At 38.8% G+C, this 18,916-nt stretch overlaps 1 protein-coding gene across 2 annotated transcripts in view; it reads left to right on the forward strand.

Moving 5' to 3' along the window:
- Nucleotides 1-18,916, forward strand: part of myom3 (myomesin 3) — a 59,213-nt gene that overhangs the window by 31,731 nt on the left and 8,566 nt on the right. For both annotated transcript variants that reach the window (XM_071469919.1, XM_071469920.1), the window contains 12 exons: nucleotides 568-695; nucleotides 3,788-3,971; nucleotides 5,651-5,825; nucleotides 6,028-6,149; nucleotides 8,538-8,725; nucleotides 11,968-12,094; nucleotides 14,802-14,983; nucleotides 15,297-15,411; nucleotides 15,922-16,078; nucleotides 16,827-16,933; nucleotides 17,349-17,393; nucleotides 17,550-17,686. In XM_071469919.1, the coding sequence (XP_071326020.1) occupies nucleotides 568-695; nucleotides 3,788-3,971; nucleotides 5,651-5,825; nucleotides 6,028-6,149; nucleotides 8,538-8,725; nucleotides 11,968-12,094; nucleotides 14,802-14,983; nucleotides 15,297-15,411; nucleotides 15,922-16,078; nucleotides 16,827-16,933; nucleotides 17,349-17,393; nucleotides 17,550-17,686 (1,667 nt within the window). The remainder of the gene's footprint in view (nucleotides 1-567; nucleotides 696-3,787; nucleotides 3,972-5,650; nucleotides 5,826-6,027; nucleotides 6,150-8,537; nucleotides 8,726-11,967; nucleotides 12,095-14,801; nucleotides 14,984-15,296; nucleotides 15,412-15,921; nucleotides 16,079-16,826; nucleotides 16,934-17,348; nucleotides 17,394-17,549; nucleotides 17,687-18,916) is intronic.

An 18,916-nucleotide genomic window follows, 5' to 3' on the forward strand; every position in this document is an offset into this window, starting at 1 on the left:
CAAAGTGTTCTTCTGTTCTGGCCTTGATTATCTTCAAGGTTACTTGATTCTGTACAACAATGAAAAATGCTTCACTACTTACAAACTACACTCACAACAAACACACAGGCTTTACCACATCAGTATCTCTCATTTCACTGCTCTCTCTTTGCTCTGGAGTTTCCTTCTGATCCACAAGGCAGCTCCGCTAAACTCTTCAGGGAATACAGACCTGCAGAGAGAAAGAGAGAGAGAGAGAGAGAGAGAGAGGGGGGCACAAAAAGTCTAGACTTCATACTAAATCTGAGTACTTCCATTGTCCTGGACTGACTTGGAGTGTGGTTACTCGTGCCTTTTGACCATATGTTATCTGGTGCACTTATGTGTGAGGACTTGAGGTAAAAATAAGGCAGCAAGTTAACTATCACCCATTCCAAGCTTTACCCAAATCCAGCAGACAAAGCATGAAAATTCCTGATGCAAAGATTTTAACAAAAAGAGAAGCGTAAGTAATATCTCAGTCTCCACCCCCTCCCCCCACCCACCCACTCCTAATGTCCCACCTCCCTCCTCTTCTTTGCTCTGCAGGTCAGGTTAAAGTTCCTTTCCCTCCCACAAATGTCCATGCCTGCGAGGTGAGCGACACCTACGTGGTGCTGAGCTGGACCGAGCCTGAACCCAGAGGCAGGGAGCCACTCACCTTCTATGTGGAGCGGGTCAGTCTTTACTCCCACACATCTACATCTGCTCACACATACACACACAAATGTTCATATTACAATAACTCTGAGTACCTTTGTTGACTACAGTTGTCCCAAAGCCCCTCAACTTAAATCCAACTGGTTTTATCCTAAAGGACCATTCCCGAGGTTTTAGCTCATTGGCTACCAATCACATTACTGCTGCCAGTTTTCAACACACTCCAAGAGGTGCAGTGGAAGAAGGAATTAACTTGCAGAGACTTGAAATCCACTTTTTGCAACATGTAGTCCACGTTTTGGTGTACAATGGTGTGCAAATGTACAATGATGTCTTGAAAGCTCCTTCATGGCTGGTGCATTTATGGGAACGCAGACATCTGAAATCTCAGTCTTTGACCTATGTTGTCAGGGAATTGAATCTAGGGTGTGATTAAGATATACAACTTTTGAGGAGGACTTTGAGTTTTTTTTGTCTCAGATCTTCTCATACAAATTTGATTGAGTGGTTATTTTAAAACATTCCTATTTGCCAAATTGTGCAGTGATTTGTCTGTGTTGGTTTATCTAGGTGGTATAATGTCTGGAGAGACCTGAATCCAAATCACTGAGCTGGATTTTTTTAAATAGTTTTTGGAAATTTTGGCTTTATTCAAGGGTGCACAGTAGAGACTTAATGACACCTCTGTGTCGAAACATATTGGTGAAATTAGGTTAGAGTATTTGAGCATGTATCTGCTGAAGTAACAACTGCACACTCTTCCTGGACAGCTGAGAGGTTACAGGAGATGAGAGGTTGTGCAACAAAGGTCCCAAATCAGGAATTGAACAAGCAATCATATGATTTTGGTGTATGTCCTACCTACAAGGCTACTATCATGACCCTGGCCTTGAGTTTTGACATTGGGCTCTTTCAGTTGATCTTCAGGACCAAACTCAGGTCTCTCCAGACATCAGACCACCTGGATGACTGAGATAAACAGACAGTTCTTAAAACACATCCTACTCACAACTGCATTACCTCACCAAGATAACTGTGACCAAAATAGAGCAGACTAATTCATTATCCCTCTCATGCAAGTTTTAGCTCTCTTCAAGATGATTTTCATACACTATTGAAATGAACAGAGACCAATGGCAGCCTCGAATGTGATGAAATTAGTCCAAGGCAGCAGTAACGCATGAGTTTTAGTTCATGGGCTAAAACATGCAACTCCCACTTGTATTCTCTGCAAATCTGAGTCCTTAAGTCCCATCTGAGTCCCTTAAAGAGTCTATAGTCAATATTTTTATACTAACAATGGAATGTGAAACTACTTGTATGTGAAAGGGTTTGCTCTGAGTGACAAACCAAATTGTCACGAGTTTGCAGTTCCCTTTAGCTTCATTGAGCATATTAACATAATTCAGCTAATTGTTTTGCTTTTACAGGCAGCAGCTTCACTGTTGCAGTCCATTCCCTCTGTGCTGTTATAATGTGGTTTTGTAGGTGCAGCTGGCATCTATTTTTCTGCAAAAAAAACCCTGTAAAACCTGCTGTACACCATCACACACAAACCTACAAGGGGATATGAACAAGTATTCAATGTACTATATACAATAGGGTCTCTCTTTCTCACACACACAAACATACACATACACAGACACAAATATATTCAAACACAAACCACCACTCTAATTAGTAATACATACACTTCCACTTAACACAAGGATCAATGTTCTTGCATCATCAGTTCCTCCGCTCGCTTGTTGGGTTTGTTCAGTCCAATGCTGGAACACGAGCTAAATTAACAGCAGGCTCCTGACCACAGTACTAATTAAAGAGGCAGGAGGAAAACACACACACACCACTGTGGTGTCAGTTTAACTGGGAATTTGTGAGCTCATTAAGTGCATGCAGACCTTGATGTTCCTCTTTCATGCCATGCACTTAGACATTGGGGGTTTGATTTTCTGGCTTGAATACTTGAAGGACTTTTTAACTTTCTAACTGTAGATTTAACTCCACCTGGATCTGAGATTTGAAGGTTTTGTGGTTTAAGATTAGTCAAAACTACAGTTTGTTCTGATTTTGTATTATATAGCATATTTCAATTATGCATTCATGGTAATGTCTGCAAAGGAAAATACAGTTAAAATGAAAAAAATGTGCTGTTGTTTGTTCCCTCAGGACTAGATACAAAATTCAGAATGATGCCACAATAACAAAAGTTTTCTTCCAACATATCAAAGTGTGGGGACTGACCTGTTCTTTACCACAATAAAGCGCCTCAGCTCTCCAATATCAACCCAGACACACAACAGCTTCTAGCTCCAATAATCAGAAAACTGCCACAGGAAATAGATTTTTATTGGCCTTTTATAAGTTACTGAGGTAATAAAACTGTCAAATCTGTCAAAGGCATCTGAAATTACTAAAGTCTGCTGCTTCACTTCCGCTTCTATAATGAAGGGAACATTCAAATATCCCTTTCGCCCTTGAGCAAGCACTTTATAATCACTGATCTCTTTGACATGCCCCGTTCTGTTGTTAGGTTTTCATCCTCAAACAGGGAGTTACAACAGGAAATAATGGTAATACTGAAAAAAGGGAAAGTAAATACAGAATATAAAAAACAGAACATCAGTGTTAGTTTATATGTATATCATTAGCTAAAAACAAGTAATTGACAAAGATGAATAAAAGGTGTAAAGATGAGTCACTGGTTGTCTATGCTTTACCTGCATGTCAGTTTTTTGGCCCTATCCTGCCATATCTGTCTTCTGTTTCTTTCTCTCTTCTCTTTTCTGTCTTATTTCTGCTCTCAATCCTCTGCCTATCTCACCAAACTGCCAATCTTTTTTCCTCTTTGTCTGCTCCTGTCTGTATGTTAGATGGTTTGCTCCAAAACTTAACAATCACCAATTAAGTATAGAATAAGGGATGGTACAAAATTAGAATGAATTATGGAACTTTCTGAAGCGTACTTGGCAGTCTTGGCAGTCCCTTACTCTTGGGCAGATTGAATCCTCCACCATATTTGAAGGATACAAGGTAATGAACATGTCCTTGAGGTTGACAGTGCTTTTGAAATCATATTTGTGTTTCTCCAATCCTGTACTTGGATCAGTCTCTGGCAGGGAAGAGCAGCTGGGAGCTGGCCAGTCTGGACATGGTCGTAAACTCTCCAAGGTTTCCAGTGTTTGATCTGGTCAAGGGCAAGCAGTACTGCTTCAGAGTGCGCTCTATCAACAAGTTCGGTGTCAGTGACCCCTCAGAGCCCAGTGAGCCGATCTCCTTGGGAAAGTCACAAGGTGAGACAGAATGTGTTGCATCATGTACCTCTGTCCATCTATTCCTCAACCTGTTGTAAAGGTCAGTTGGATTTTGAAGAGATGCTTCCTAGTTCAGCATTTCCCCCCTCTACTGTATCTCCTGTACAGTTGTTTGTTGATGTCAGATCATCGGTCTACTTGTGTTACCTTATAGCTGTCTGCATAAGAATTACAATTTGGACATTTAGACTTGAAGTTGTTTTTAAGTGATATGAATATCCCTGTAGTGTGTTTCATTTTTCAGAGCTTGTTAGGGCTGCAACTAACTGCAATTTTTAATTACATAATAATCTTCTGATTATGTTTTTTAACTAATCAATAATTGTTTGCTTGATATAATGTCACCAAATGGTAAAAAAAAAATGCCCATCACAATTTCTTAAATCCGAAGGTGACATCTTAACATGGCAGCAGTCCAAAAATCCAGAGATAAACAGTTTACTGTCACATTAGACAAAGAAAAGGAGCTAATCAACAAAAATGAGAGGCTGATCCTTTAGACAGTAACAATTAATTGATTAACAAAATATTTGCCAATTCATTTTCTGTCAACCAACTAATAAATTCATTGACTAATTGTTTTAGCTCTGCTCTTATTTAAAGGGACCCTGCGGAGTAAACAGACAGAAAGTCATGTTTGTTGTTCGTCTTTTTCACAAAAACACATTGTATGTACCCCTGAGGTCTAACAAACATGTCGAATACAAACCTCCTCATAAAACATTTTCAACACTGACTTCTGTATTTCATAACATGTTACCATCACCTACCCATTAGCATAATAACATGAAACCATTGTATCCATCAATCATGTATCCTCTTGCGCATGCACGAGATGCACAAGATGGGGACCCACTCGTGAAAACATTTCTATATACCAGTATAAATAATGATAATAATAATAATAATAGTAATAATTACAATAATACATTTTATTTATAGGTACCTTTTCAGGGCACTCAAGGAGACCTTATAAAATGCAAGTACAAGGCATAAAATACAAAATAAATTAGAATAAATATGATTGAAAAAAATACATAAGATTAAATGCTGGTGGTGGAGTTAACAGAGTAGGCAAGTTTGAAGAGGTGTGTTTTGAGGTGGGATTTGAAAATAGGAAAAGAATCAATATTTTGAATGTCTTGTGGAAGTGAGTTCCAGAGTCGAGGGGCAACACAGTTGAAAGCTCTAAACCCCATGATAGTGAGACGGGCCGGGGGTACAATGAGATTAATGGAAGAGGAAGATCGAAGAGCACGGGCAGGTGTGCAGATTTGGAGTAAATCAGAGAGATACGGGGGTGTGAGGTTTTGAAGCGACTTAAAAGTGAGAAACAATAGCTTGAAGTCAATACGGTATTATTATACAAGTAGTGGTCAAACAGCAAAAGACACCCCTGAGGCTTATATGAGTATAAAAAGAAATCAATGCTGCAACAGTGTACTTCGTCCAGCTCACTGAGCATATCAGCTTTAGAAACATTTGGTAATGGTTCCACCAGACCAGGTTTTCTCTGCATCTCATCACTTGATCATATTTTTAAGTACTAAATGATTTTTCCAGGATGAAATGAATGAATTCTTTATGATGGTCAATTTTCATTTGATGATTTCAGCCTTCATAGTTTTAGCTGATGGTTTTCATCTGATTCCCATTAGATGTGCCAGCTCCTGCTCACTCTGTGATGGCCATCAGAGACACAGACACCTCAGTTCTGCTCCAGTGGCAGGAGCCCAAAGAAAAAGATGATATTCTGGGGTACTACCTGTACTACAGTGAAGCTGGCAAACAAGACTGGAAGACTGTTAACAACAAGCCTTTCACCAAAACCAGGTAACTAAACAGATTCATTTGTGCTCTAACGTTTTTATTATTGAGTTTCTGGTCGGCTGCAGGAAGAATCGTTAGCACTTTGCTCAGTCTCTATAGTCTAAATGACAGTTAAAAAGTGGTTTACAATAGATTATCTCTCTGGATGGAAAAGTATTTCAGAAATGGACTTTTACTCTGCCTAAACTTTGTCTCTCCTCCTCAGGTTTATTGTACATGGTCTCAAGACTCGAAGAGAATACGTGTTTCGGGTGAAGTCTGTGAGCCGAGCAGGAAACAGCAGCTATTCAGAGGAGTCAGTCCCCGTCCTCGTCAAATCAGCCGTTTGTAAGTGCTGCTGCCAGCCAATACACAAAGTAGTGGACATAAAATGTAATTTTCTTTCAGGGCACAACCCAAGTATCAGAGACTACTTAATCATTTGATGTTTTTACAAACTGAGAAACGCACAGTTCCTCTTGTAAAGATAACATTTTAAAGTAAGTAATATTATAATGACGTTTTTAAATGTTGAAATTTTTGTTAAAGGTTTTGTAAACATTTGTTATTCCTAGAGCTACCCAACACTAAAGCAGCAAAGTATACAGTTGTGGGTAAATGTAGGCTAGATTTAGAACATTAGACTTACTTAGGTTTTTAGTTTTCTTTCACAGTATCAGGAGCCCTCTCTGAGAAAGCATGTGTGCTCTCCAAAATGAAAAAGGTTTAAGCATAATAAAATTCTTTTAACTAGCACCTTATGGAAATGTTTGTCTTTGTGTGTCTTCCACATGTTTCCAGCTTTACAGGACACAAAAAAAAGCATTTCTAGAGAAAAAGTTTTAGTCAAGTTGGAGAAAGAGGAAAAGTGTGCGTGGGCAAGATGAGCTTCTAATGTTGTATCATAACACTTCTAATTGCTGCTGGTATCATATTCTGTCAGCTTTCTCTTAATGTAGATGGTTTAAAGCTGTGTGGTGATGTATGAGCTACTGAACCTTCTTACTTCCTGTGTTGCATTTTCAGATAATGTTCTCTCTGCAGCCAGCACTACCGTCCAGTGATGACTCATTTTGGTTGCCACTCACTGCCATAATATTCTCATATCTATTCTGCCACTCTGCCATTAGCTGGGAAGTCCAGTTTGTTGTTAGGAATACATTTTTATCAGGCAAAATATGAGCTGAATAATTCTTTCATTTTGAGATTGCTTAATGTAGGCAAAGAGTTATGAATTAACAACTTTAGACATAAGTTGTCAGGGAGCTATTAGCCCCTCAAATTAAACAACAGTCTGGTCGTATTAGTGGCAGTTCATTCACGGTTGAAGCTTTTAATCACCATTTCCTCTCCTCTGGTCTTTTATTTGATATGTCTGTATATCCAACTGTAGACAATTACCATATCTGTCCAGTAAAGTAAGCCCCTAATGCCTCAGTTTTATCTGACCACAAATTTTCTTTTAGTTGTGTAGGCAGTGCAGATGTTTACAAAGCTCTGCTTATGTTTAAAGAATACAAAAACATTGTGGTGCAGATAATCTTGATTTTTATCTTCTTCATCTATCCACATTTAGCTCATATCATAAACCTAAATTTTTTGATTCCAAGCTTGAATCCAATTTTTAGGAAAAGCACCGTAGTACTACTGTTGCACAAAGGTGGTGATCTCAATAACTACTGTCCAATATCTACTTCCTTTCTCAGCCAAAATCCTAGAATCGTTGGCTAACATACAAGTATGCATCTTTATTGTGCTGCCCTCTTCACTGACCCCTTAAAAGCTTTTCATACTGTCGCTCATAGAATCCTTACTCCACAAACTACATTCTTTAGGTCTAGATGAAAGCACCTTCATGGTGCCTTACAGAGAGAACTCAGACTGCTGTCATTGATGGTACTGTCAAGCCCAGTTACCAGTTGCTGTTTACATTATACATAAACATAATTGTTCGTAAGCAGCACTTAAATGTACATTTTTTTGCTGATGATACAATTTAATATGTCAGGCTCCACCCCAGCCCAGTCTGCCTTTGATTCCTTACAAATATCACTCCACCTCCACCAGTCACTCTGATCATCCTGCCATTAAAACTTCAAATGGCACCCATATTACTCTTGCTGAGTCAAACAAATACTTAGGCATTTTGGCTGGCAAAAGACTATCTTTGAAGATTCATATTCATTGATTCAAAAATTAAAAATCAAACTAGGCTTCTTGCATAAAATCAAGGGATGTCTTTCTTTTTCCAGTTGTAAAACTATCGTGCAGTCAGCCTTCATGTCTGTTCCTGGCTATGGAGATATTCTGTACTTTCATGCTGCTCAATCAACACTCCAGCACTTAAACCTTGTGTATCGTAGTGCGTTACATTTTTGCCACAAATGACAAATATCATGCTGATAATTGTTCACATGGTGGGTTGGACCTCCCTGCATTCAAGAAGAAATAGCCATCTCATGTTATTAATTTATAAAGCTTTACCACTGAATCTTTAAATCTAGTATTTGCAGTACAATTTAATTTCTTGTTTTGTGTATTTATGTTGACTGTGCTCTTGTGATCGTTTCTTGTTCTCAGGTCTTGGAAAACAGATCTCCTTAATGAGACGGCCTGATTAAATAAAGATTAAATTAAAAATTCTCAGTCTTTTTAACAAGAATGTGTTCCTGCTGAGATTCTGTCTTGTCTCACTTATGATTTCTGTTTCTGTTTAATTTCTTCTGGTTCTGCCAGATGTTCCGTCTGCTCCCTCTGCCATAGCCCTGCTGCTTTGCACTGGATCAGAGATGGTGTTGGGCTGGAGGGCCCCTGCCTACAATGGGGGAGATCCTGTACGTGGCTACTACCTGGACCAGGTGGAAAAAGGCATGAAAACGTGGAGAGAGGTCAACATCAAGCCGGTCAAAGAGCGGCAGTTTAGGGTAAGTAAAGCTCTAACATTATACAGTTATGGTGTCGTGTGATTTTTCTTTCCCATTCTGGCAGCATTGGAGCAGGCTGGTCAAACACTCAGTCCATCTCTTTGGTCCAGACTGTAATATTTCAACAATTACCAAGTGGACTGCCATGAAATTACTGACAGATATTCAAGTTTCCCAGAGAATGAATTGTAATGATTTTGGAGAACCACTGGCTTTTCTTTTTTGAGTGAAGTATCTTGACAACTACTGAATGGATTGGCACAAAGTTTGGTACAGACATGTACGGTCATGTTTTTCAGATAATGCATTGTAATGACTTTGGTGACTTTTCCTCTAGCACCACCATATGCGTGACATTTTCGGTTTTTGGTGAAATGTCTTACCATTTTTTTTTTATGATTTACCATGACATTTGATATATACATTCATGCAACCTCATGATGAACTGTAACAAATTTCATGATCCCCTAACCTTTTATCTAGTGCTGTCATCAGGTCAAAATGTCGGTCCAATGATTTTCTTTAAAATATCTGCAGAACTAATGACATCCCCTTTCAGTGTCAACTGGATTTTGTGTTTTGTGTGCTCATTAACAAATGTTAGCATGCTAACACATTAAGCTAAGATGATGAACGTGGTAAACATTAAAACCTCTAAACATCAACATGAAAACAATGCTGTGCTTAAATACAGTCTCATATAGATGCTTGTGTGGCTGCAGCCTCTTAATCTTGTTTTTGAATGTAAGTTATTCCCGAAATATTCCTTCAATGCAGTTTAGCTTAGGCTATGCATGAAGCAATACAGCTCTGTCTTTCTGCGTGTACTTCAACTTATTTATACAACATGACACACATTTAAACTTGTTCACTGCTTACACTACAGCTTGCATTCTTCATTTATTTCCCATTTTTTCAACTCATCATACATAGCTTCAGCTTGGGCAAAAGCAGCAATCCCTCAGAAATTGTAGTTCCTAGTTATACTAATAGAAGTAATTTCTGCATTTAACAGCTGCCTTTAAAATAGTGGCAATATTGGCTACAGCCCCCACACTGGCTGTGTCACTAGGCAACGAGCCGTGTCCATGGAGACCTTGGGGAACGTTAAATCTTTAACCTTTTTTAGGTAGATTACAGATGCTCCGTAATTAGACATTGTGCAAATGTGTTATGTGTGAGTGGTCGTTTTTAGCTCCTGGGAAAAACAAAGAGAAGGCCAATTAAAAAGAAAATGACAATGCCACTGTAAAACCAAAGCACCAACACAACACTGTACATGTAACATTGTTTATTACCAGTTTAAGTCCTTCATCTAAAATTCCATTCAAGAAAAGCACACATCAGCAAAATGCACTGAATATATAAAAAAATAAAGGTGGTTTTTCTACAGAATAGGCCACATTGAGATAAACTGCATTATTTTATATATACAGTCAAAAGTTTGGACACAGGGAATTGTGTCCTAACTTTTGACTGGTACTGTATAGTGTTTTTGGTATTGTAGTTGATTGATATATGTGGTCAGGTAGCTTAGTCTGGTGGTGTCCTACCTTGGGGTTGGCCCCCCCTCCAGTGGGTCAGGGGTCACGAAATGATAAATGTAAAAGAAAAGAATAAAAAACAAAAAGTTCTGCCACACAGATTTATATTCACTTTTTGCACATTTAATCTAATCTGCTGTCTTGTGAAAAAAAATCATATTTTTACATCTTAAGCTTCAACCAGATATTTAACTTATCATATGTTTTTAATATAAAAAAGGTAACTTGTAACTATAGCTGTCAGATAAATCTAGTGGAGTAAAATGTACAGTATTTCCCTCTGACATATAGTGGAATAGAGGAATAAAGTACAAGTATCTCAAAGTTCTGTACTTGAATAAATGTATTCAGTAATTTAGGATCTCTTTACTGCGATCACGGTTGATGAAGCACAGGTAATGTGTTCAGTCTTTTAACAGCCAAACTTGCTCATGTTTCTCTGAGCATGACACTGAACAAAAAGGTGGACCCCACACTCCAAGCAAAGGTTGACAAAAGGAGGATAAAAAAAAGACATGTCAAATTAATCAAATGCAGCCTGTTCGCCATCTAGTGGATGAAAGCTGTACTTCATTCCACTTATTTTGGCAGACAACCTCTGCATTTCTCTGGGTGGACTGTATATTGATCTGGTAAGAAGGTTGTCGTTCCACCCAAATGTGGTTAACAAAGGATCTATAGATAATGAAGTGAGTGGTAGGTGTGGGGAAATTGGTTTTTAGATAGCATTTGCTATTGCGCTGTTATAAACTCCCTCTGGTTGTGTCAATTAGTTGCCAGGAGTGAGGCGAGATCAGCGGCAGAAGTTCACAACTGTTCACACAGGCGATAAGGGCCTTAGAGTCTAAGTGTCTGTGAATAGGAAGATCATTGAAGAGATCAATAAGGCTGGATCCCCTCTCTTCCAAAAGCACAAGTGTCTCTGGGACTCAGCAAAAAATGCTGTGGCAGCAGCAGGGCTCAGTCAGGAGGAGAAGTGTAAATGTACAAGCAGGAAACTTTTGCTTCTGTATGATGTGACAACTGATCCATGTTTTCCTTGAAGTCAGCCAGAATGCCAATAAGAACTGAGTTATTTTGATTTATGCAAATAAATTAAGTTTTTCTTTATCATGTAAGCCAGATACAGAATGCTTCACATACTGTACATTATAAAAAAAAATACTACGAAATGTCCAAAAAACAAACAAAGAAAACCAATTCAAGTCAGTTGTTTATTGTCTACAAATTGAATACAAATTAAATAGCCCATCTTCCCTTCTCTTCCAGGCTTTTTAATATGCACATACATCAAGAATGAACAATCATTCCAATTTTTAATTATCTGTGCACCAGAATATTTCACAGTTGTGTCAAGCCATTTAATGGAAAATTGACCTTGTGAAATCTTCACAGTATTATGTGGGGTACGTGGAGTTCAAAAGAAAAGGGGACTCACTTTCTGCTTCATCCAAATTGCACAGTTCACACAATCTGCTTTCCTCCAGAATACTTTTGAATTTGCCAACATCAGTGGCCAGAGAAAGAAAACCAATTCTCAACCATGCAACTAAAGTTCTTTGTGAGATGTGCTACATTACTCAAAGTGAGGCTTTTGTTTAATATGGATATATTCTGACAAGGTATTTTCAAAAATTTAAATTAAATTAATCTGTTGCTGTTTGTCTTCAACTTTTTATCCTTGGTCTGTTTCCACAGGTTTGCAACCTGTCCAGTGGGCACTTCTATCATTTTCGTGTGTTTGCTGCCAATGTGGCCGGTGTCGGGAAGCCCTCTGAGGCCAGTGAAGCTTTCCTGTGTGAGAAGTGGACGATGCCAGAGCCAGGTCAGTCCACTTTTATATCAGTTGATTCAGGAGGGATGCTTTCCTTTGCAATCCAAAAGTGTTACTGAGAAAATGTCTCTGCACATCTGAATGTGTGAAAGGTGCTTCAGAGGGCAGCTCAACTAAAATTAAAGTGAAAAAAACTGCATACTGCATACAGTCTCACTTACTGCTGCTGTATTTATTTGAAGACCAAACACATAAACACTAAACACTCTGCAATGAATAATAATTTGTACCTGATATGGTTTTTCCACAGAAAAGTTCAATGTCCTGGTTAGAAAATGACCCCTCCTGCCACATTTACAAAATCCAGAATCTATGAGCATACACATTCATTTCAAACTACTGGGCACAAGTTGTCGTCTACTTCACTATAAACACATGCTTGTGTAAGTTGCATGTTGAATCAATTGGCTTCCAGATGAGCTGTGATGTGAAAACATGCACTTACTGTATGTACACATCTTAAACTCAAATTTAAGATGAGCACAGGGAAACAGTGGAGCTCAAACATCCAAGTGAAGCACCCATAAGCAAAACATGTTTTTGAGTGGAGGACTTTAGAAATGAATCACTTTCAAACTTTCCAATTATTTCTAGTCATTGAGCATCTGTCATTACCCACCTGACTCACAGTTTCTACAAAAGGCTGTGTGTTCACACTACAAAACGTTTGTTGACCCTGGCTGAGGGAGGTGAGGTTGATAGAAAGACCATCCATCCAGGACCCATTACCATTCACTACCAATGAAAATGACACCATTAAAGGTGCATGTGCTCATTTCACAAGAAAATAGACAGTTCGATATGAAGTGCCTTAATAAAAAACTGGCTATTTGCTTATTGTGCCATTAAAATGAAGAGTAAAGGCAGAGGTCAGCAGTCAAGTGCATAATACAGGAGCTGAAATAATAGCTTGAATAATAGCCTTGAGTTAGAGGTAGTTAGTGGGATTCATTATGTGTTACATATGTATGACTTGTCCTCTAATATTATTCAAGTGTCCTTGAACAAAACATAGAATCCACTATCAGCTAAAGAGTCGCTATGTGTGAAACTGGTCTGAAAGGCGTGAAACAATAGCTGATTTTAACCTCAGGAATCAAGAAAGAGTCACACTGACAGTATATTATTACAAGGCCATAGGCTTTGTTTTGATATCAGGAATATATATAAATCTGTATTCTTACACTTATATCAATATAGCACTAAATAAATTATCATGAAATTGGTTGTTGTGTTTTTCCATATTAATAGTAGTATAAGTAAACCTCTGCTGTATTGTTAATGCGGTATCAATACTTAAAATCATGTTTACTAATTAAATCATGTAGTTTACTTTATAGAAATTAGAGAAATATGCTACATGACTCAATCAAGGTCAGATGATTCGTCGAAACTTGTAAGTATCAACCATATGACAGATACAATCTTATGACAGTAAATGTTTCAGGAACTGAAAGAAGTTATCTAGAAGCAGGTCGGTGTACTGTGCATAAAAGAGACACAATATTATTTTGAGTAGATCCTCAAAATCTATTTCCTAAAATCTTTGATGTGATATTGAATATGTTTATCTTGACAGCGTCTGATAAGTGATGTTGTAAAGAAGAACTATCTGTGGGCGTTCAGCCATAACTTTGTTTGGGCATTGATAATAATATTCACACTGAGTCCAACAGGTCATAAACCTCAACTTCTTCATGTCTGTTGACTAATGTCAATCCTAACCCCACTCTATTGGCGCACTACCGCCAACGTTACTGGACTGGTGTGGAGCAGTATACTGTGATGAAGTGTGGGATACGTAGCTCTGAAAAGTGCCTCAGAGAGGTAATGGAAGAAAGCAGCATGTGTCAATTAGGTGCGTTGTGTGCTGGCATGTTTATGATGAGGGACACACTTGCCAGCTACCTGGTGCCACATCAACACAAGTACAGGTATTTGTACAGGCCACAAACCTCCACCAACAAGCAAGGGTGGTCTGTAAGTAGCCTGAGAGGCACAACCCAGAGCAAAAAAAAAAACATCTGGACTGACAGGACAGCAAGAGGACAATATTTAAAGATACTTTAGTAAGAAAATCTGCCTGAAACAATAAAGGTTTGGGGGACATCAATTGGATTTTTAAATGTGACTGCATCATTGTTACAAACACACAAACACAACCCCCCCCCCCCCCCCCCCACACACACACACACACACACACACACACACACACACACACACTCCTGTATGTGGTGGCTCAATAGACGGCCTGGCAGTTCTGGCCGCACTCATATCAGCCTCTTGTGACATTAATATTGAAAATGGAGAGAGGCTCTCTCACACATGCCACTTTTAAAGCGCAGCTCATTAATCTTGGCAAATGGGCTTTCCTCTGTGTCGTTAATAATTTAAGAGTGGCTGAAAATCATTTAGCAAATTAACTTCTATATGCCACCATGAAGTCAGTAGAGGTAGATTAAGGAAAGTCACTGTACTCCTTTTGACTTGACTGTTATTTCAGATTTGTTTTGCTCTGACTTCCCATTGTGACAAAAAAGTCCTGTTTGGTTGGTTTGGATATGGTGACTGAGCACCTTGAATCTTAGTTTATTTCAGTGTGAAATACTGAAAAACACACTCTGCTCCTCTGCAGTTCCCCAGCACAAAAACATTGACCTTGATAGATATGCCTGTGACCTTTGCTCTTCTCACTCAGGTTGTCCCTACGACGTGGAGTTCAGGGAAGTGAGAAAAAACTCCCTGGTGTTGCTATGGGCAGCTCCGTTGTATGAAGGAAGCAGCCCTGTCACTGGGTATTTGCTGGAAATCAGTCAGGGTGACCAATCAGAAGACTGGACGGCTATAAATGACGAGTCCATCTCTGATACACATTACAAGGTGAGTGGAGCTGTAAAAATGTTTACAAGGCTTCATGATAAGATAGCAGAAAGATGACATTTTTATTATAAGGATCTGTCCATAACTTGATTTAAAAGAGATTTAAAATTTATGTTTTGAGTATTAGTGTATTTATCACTGAAAGTACCAATTAATCATTATTCTAAAAACAGAACCCACTTTGCAGAAGCTTGAAATGTCCCAGTATTTCATTCCTTTATGTTCCTGTGGGTCTAAATGTTAATGTGCAAATAACCATAATGAATTATGACAATGACTGGTAAATATTTGATGTGTTTCTTATGACATCCAGGTGTCAGGTCTTCAGGCAGGTCAGACCTACCGTTTCCGTGTATCAGCTGTCAACGAGGCTGGAGTGGGCTGTGCCTCCCTGCCCTCTGAGCCAGTCACAGCTCAGACTAAACCAGGTCGGCTGTCATGCTTCCAGATACAAATATTGTAATAAAAAATAAATCAGCTCTAAGGCTTGTTGGAGGTGCTGGACCAAAGATACAATATATAAGAATGGAAAAAGCATTGTCTGTTAAACATGAAGCTGGAGCCAGGAGATTGTTATCTTAGCTTAGCATAAAGACTGGAAATAAGGGGAAACATCTAGCTGGGCTCTGTCCAAAGGCTTCTGACTCCAGCTTCATATGACATGAGAGTGGTGTCAATCCTCTCATCTAATTATCACAAACAAAGCAAATAGGGAAAATTTCCAAAAATTTGAAACTATTCCTTTAAAAAGTCATGTTCATGTCCACGTGAGCACTGAGAGCATCAGTTCAACACAGTGGTGAATAATAAGATATTGTAAAGACATTTAGGACATTCAGAGTTTTACATTTTAACCAAAGTATGGTTTACTTTTTGTTAAAATATATTTCACCTGATGGAAACCCATGAACCATGCTGACCCATTTTGTCTTCCTCAGGCACTAAAAACATTGAGGTTGGTGTAGATAACGATGGCTTCATATTCTTGGGCTACGAGGCTGATGAGATGAATGATGACAGCAAGTTCCTGTGGAACAAAAACTACACAGAGGCCATCGACGCCGGGAGAGCCCGAACAGAAACCAAGAAGAACAGGTAGGTTGATTAAGTGCAGCATGGGCTGTGTGATCTTTTTCCTGTGATTGACAAGAAGTCTGTGACAGTGTTTGTGAACTCATTCAGGTGGTTGTAGATATTTCTGGTGTCAGACTCAGTGGAGGCATTAAACCCCTCACTCTCAGTGAGGCCCTCTGTCTGTCAATCTCTCAGCATCTCTGTGCTTTTCACATTTCAAGTGCCATCTCTTGTTTTTTCAGCATTAACCCAAGAAATGCTGTTTTTCCCTGCACAGTCGCAGCAATTAAGGAAACCTTTCAAACTCACCAAGACTGTGGATGGATAAAATATGATAGGACAAATTAGCCTACTTGTGTAACACTTTTGAAGAACAGGATTTAAAAAGAGGCTATTTAATCAGGCTGTGGTTTGAATTACTTGAATTCACTTTGTAAGTTGACATTTTGGGAGTATTTCTCACTGGATTCCCACTGAATGTCAGCCTCTTTGGATTATCTGATTTCTGAGCTTGAGGGAAGCTTGCCTGCTATGTCTCACAGACACTCTCCTCCCCTCATTCATAACAAAACAAAAAAATAGGTTCATTTTAAGTCCAGTTGGCTGGAAGGCTTTAGGTCTCAGCCACTGGGACAGGAAGCACAGTGAGATCTGATCTCTGACGGCACAAAGCAACACCTACAGCAGCTTTTGCTACAGGATGAGTGGATAAATACGAGACTGAAGATGCTGTCTAGATGCATTTCCTGTTTTTCAACTCTTCCCTCAGGTCAGTCCTCACCTTCACCAACCCATCTGAGGAGGATCTGGGTCTCTACACAGTAGGGATGAGCGACAACGCCAACCTGTCGTCCAGCTACGACTTCACTGCTGAAGGTGAACTGAAGCCTTTAAGTTAAAGAAGTAAAATAAAATAGTGTGGACGTTTCATGTTTGGAAACTGTCTTGTGCAATTCATATTTCACCCGAAGAAGAACAGTTCAGCTCAGTTGTCTCTTGTGTTATTGAAGACGCTGATGGCAGCAGGAATAGCAGGACTCTAATTTTAAGGGTTATCAAGCTTTTCTCTCAAGCAAATAATTATACCCCTCACAACCACTTCCACAAGGTCACTCATCCAGCTAAGCACATGTTCTCAATCAACTTTCCACATTAGCAGCTTTAAAAATAGAGCTGCGCAAGCCATTGTTCTACTCACTGGTACTTTGACAATATGTAGGTATTACAAAATGTGAGTCCTGATCACAGTGTAATTAGCCTTCAGCTGCTGTTTCGCTTTTTTCCTTTGCAGATCTTGAAAGACTCAAAGAGCTCAGCTGGCAAGTCAGAAATCCACGTATGTACCACAGAGATGCTGTACTGTGTGATAAGTACTGACTGGCAGTGGTCAGTAGTTTAAACACACATTAAGTATTCTCCATTGATTTAATGATCATCCAACTAATTCGGCTAAGCCTGTAATACTGTTCTGTATTTAATTTCCCTTTGGCAGTGATAGCTCTGAAGTCTGGCTGGCAGGTGGAGGTTTCTGAGAAAGGTGACATACGTCTTTGGCTTCAGACTGAGAGTCTGAGTAACGCCGCCGAGCTCCGTCTCATCTTCAATGACCGGGAAATCACCAGCACTCCGGTAAGAACCATTGTACTAGCTATGATGTGGTACAGCTGTTCAGAAAGTTGAGGCATGTGTTTGAATAAAAGGATACACCAACATGAAAGTGGTATTTTTCTACAATTTCATTCATCATTAATGTTTTACGTATTGTTACCCTAGTTCTACGTTCTGCCAGAGCCTCTTAACCTTGCCACTCCTCTGAACAGCTATTTATATCATCTACACACACAGAGGGACTGACCTCCTAAGGGGCCCCAGGGCAAAGATTAGTTGTTGGCCACCTACTGGCCCCCACTGTACACGGCAGTTTCATTATTTCCCCAGGCACCCAAAAAGTAACCAGTACTTTATAATAGAAATGATTGGTTGATGAATCAATTAGTTGATTGACAGATAATTGACAACAAGTTTGATAAATGATTAATAATTTAAGTGTTTTTACAGGAAAGATACCAAATATCCACTTGTTCCACCTTCTGAAATATATAATAATATTTGATAATTTTTTTTTACAAATTAGAAATTAGAATATGTTATTTTGGGCATCAGGAAATAATAATGGGCATTTTCATTATTTTCTGACATTCAATCAATAACTTTTACACACTTGTTGATTATGAAAAGAGTTGTTTTCAGCCATACAGCTCTCCCATGATGGAATAATAATTATTTTTTTGTGTGTGTGTTGTGTCTACAACTTTATAATAAATGAGCAACAAATGTAAAAAGGTCTTAAAACTAGAATTTCACCCAGGGTCCCTCTGCAAGACCAGGGATTTGAATTCATGAATCATGAATTTGTCCCATTTGAAGGTTTTAGTGGGTGGTATTTTACTTATCTGAGGGATTTTTAGAGGCCTCAAGAAAAAATTTAGATCAGAAACCATTTTGTTTATAATATAATTTTTATTCCTTTATTTATCTCATGGCCCCTGCAGGTCTGTGATTCTTAACTTTTCTTTTTCATATATGTAATGTGGAAATAAATGTACATTTTAAGTTAGTGACAACAAATTAATTTAGCTCAAAGTAGAAAATGTCATGAAACTGCTAGGCTTATATAATATTAGTGTGTTGCTGCATGCATCTGTCTTTGTGACAAGTCACAATGAATCGAAAACGGCAATTAGTGTTTTAATAAATATCCTGGAAGGCAGGAAATTGAGGCTGCCAGCAAAGATGAAGAGCAGGTGTGCAAGGCAGCAGAAAGGTCTGGGAGCTGAGCTAGTTTCACAAAGTCTGGGA

This window comes from Trachinotus anak, unplaced genomic scaffold (assembly GCF_046630095.1).
Source record: "Trachinotus anak isolate AG129_WGS33_773 ecotype Australia unplaced genomic scaffold, CSIRO_AGI_Tana_v1 ptg000032l, whole genome shotgun sequence".
Taxonomy (NCBI): domain Eukaryota; kingdom Metazoa; phylum Chordata; class Actinopteri; order Carangiformes; family Carangidae; genus Trachinotus; species Trachinotus anak.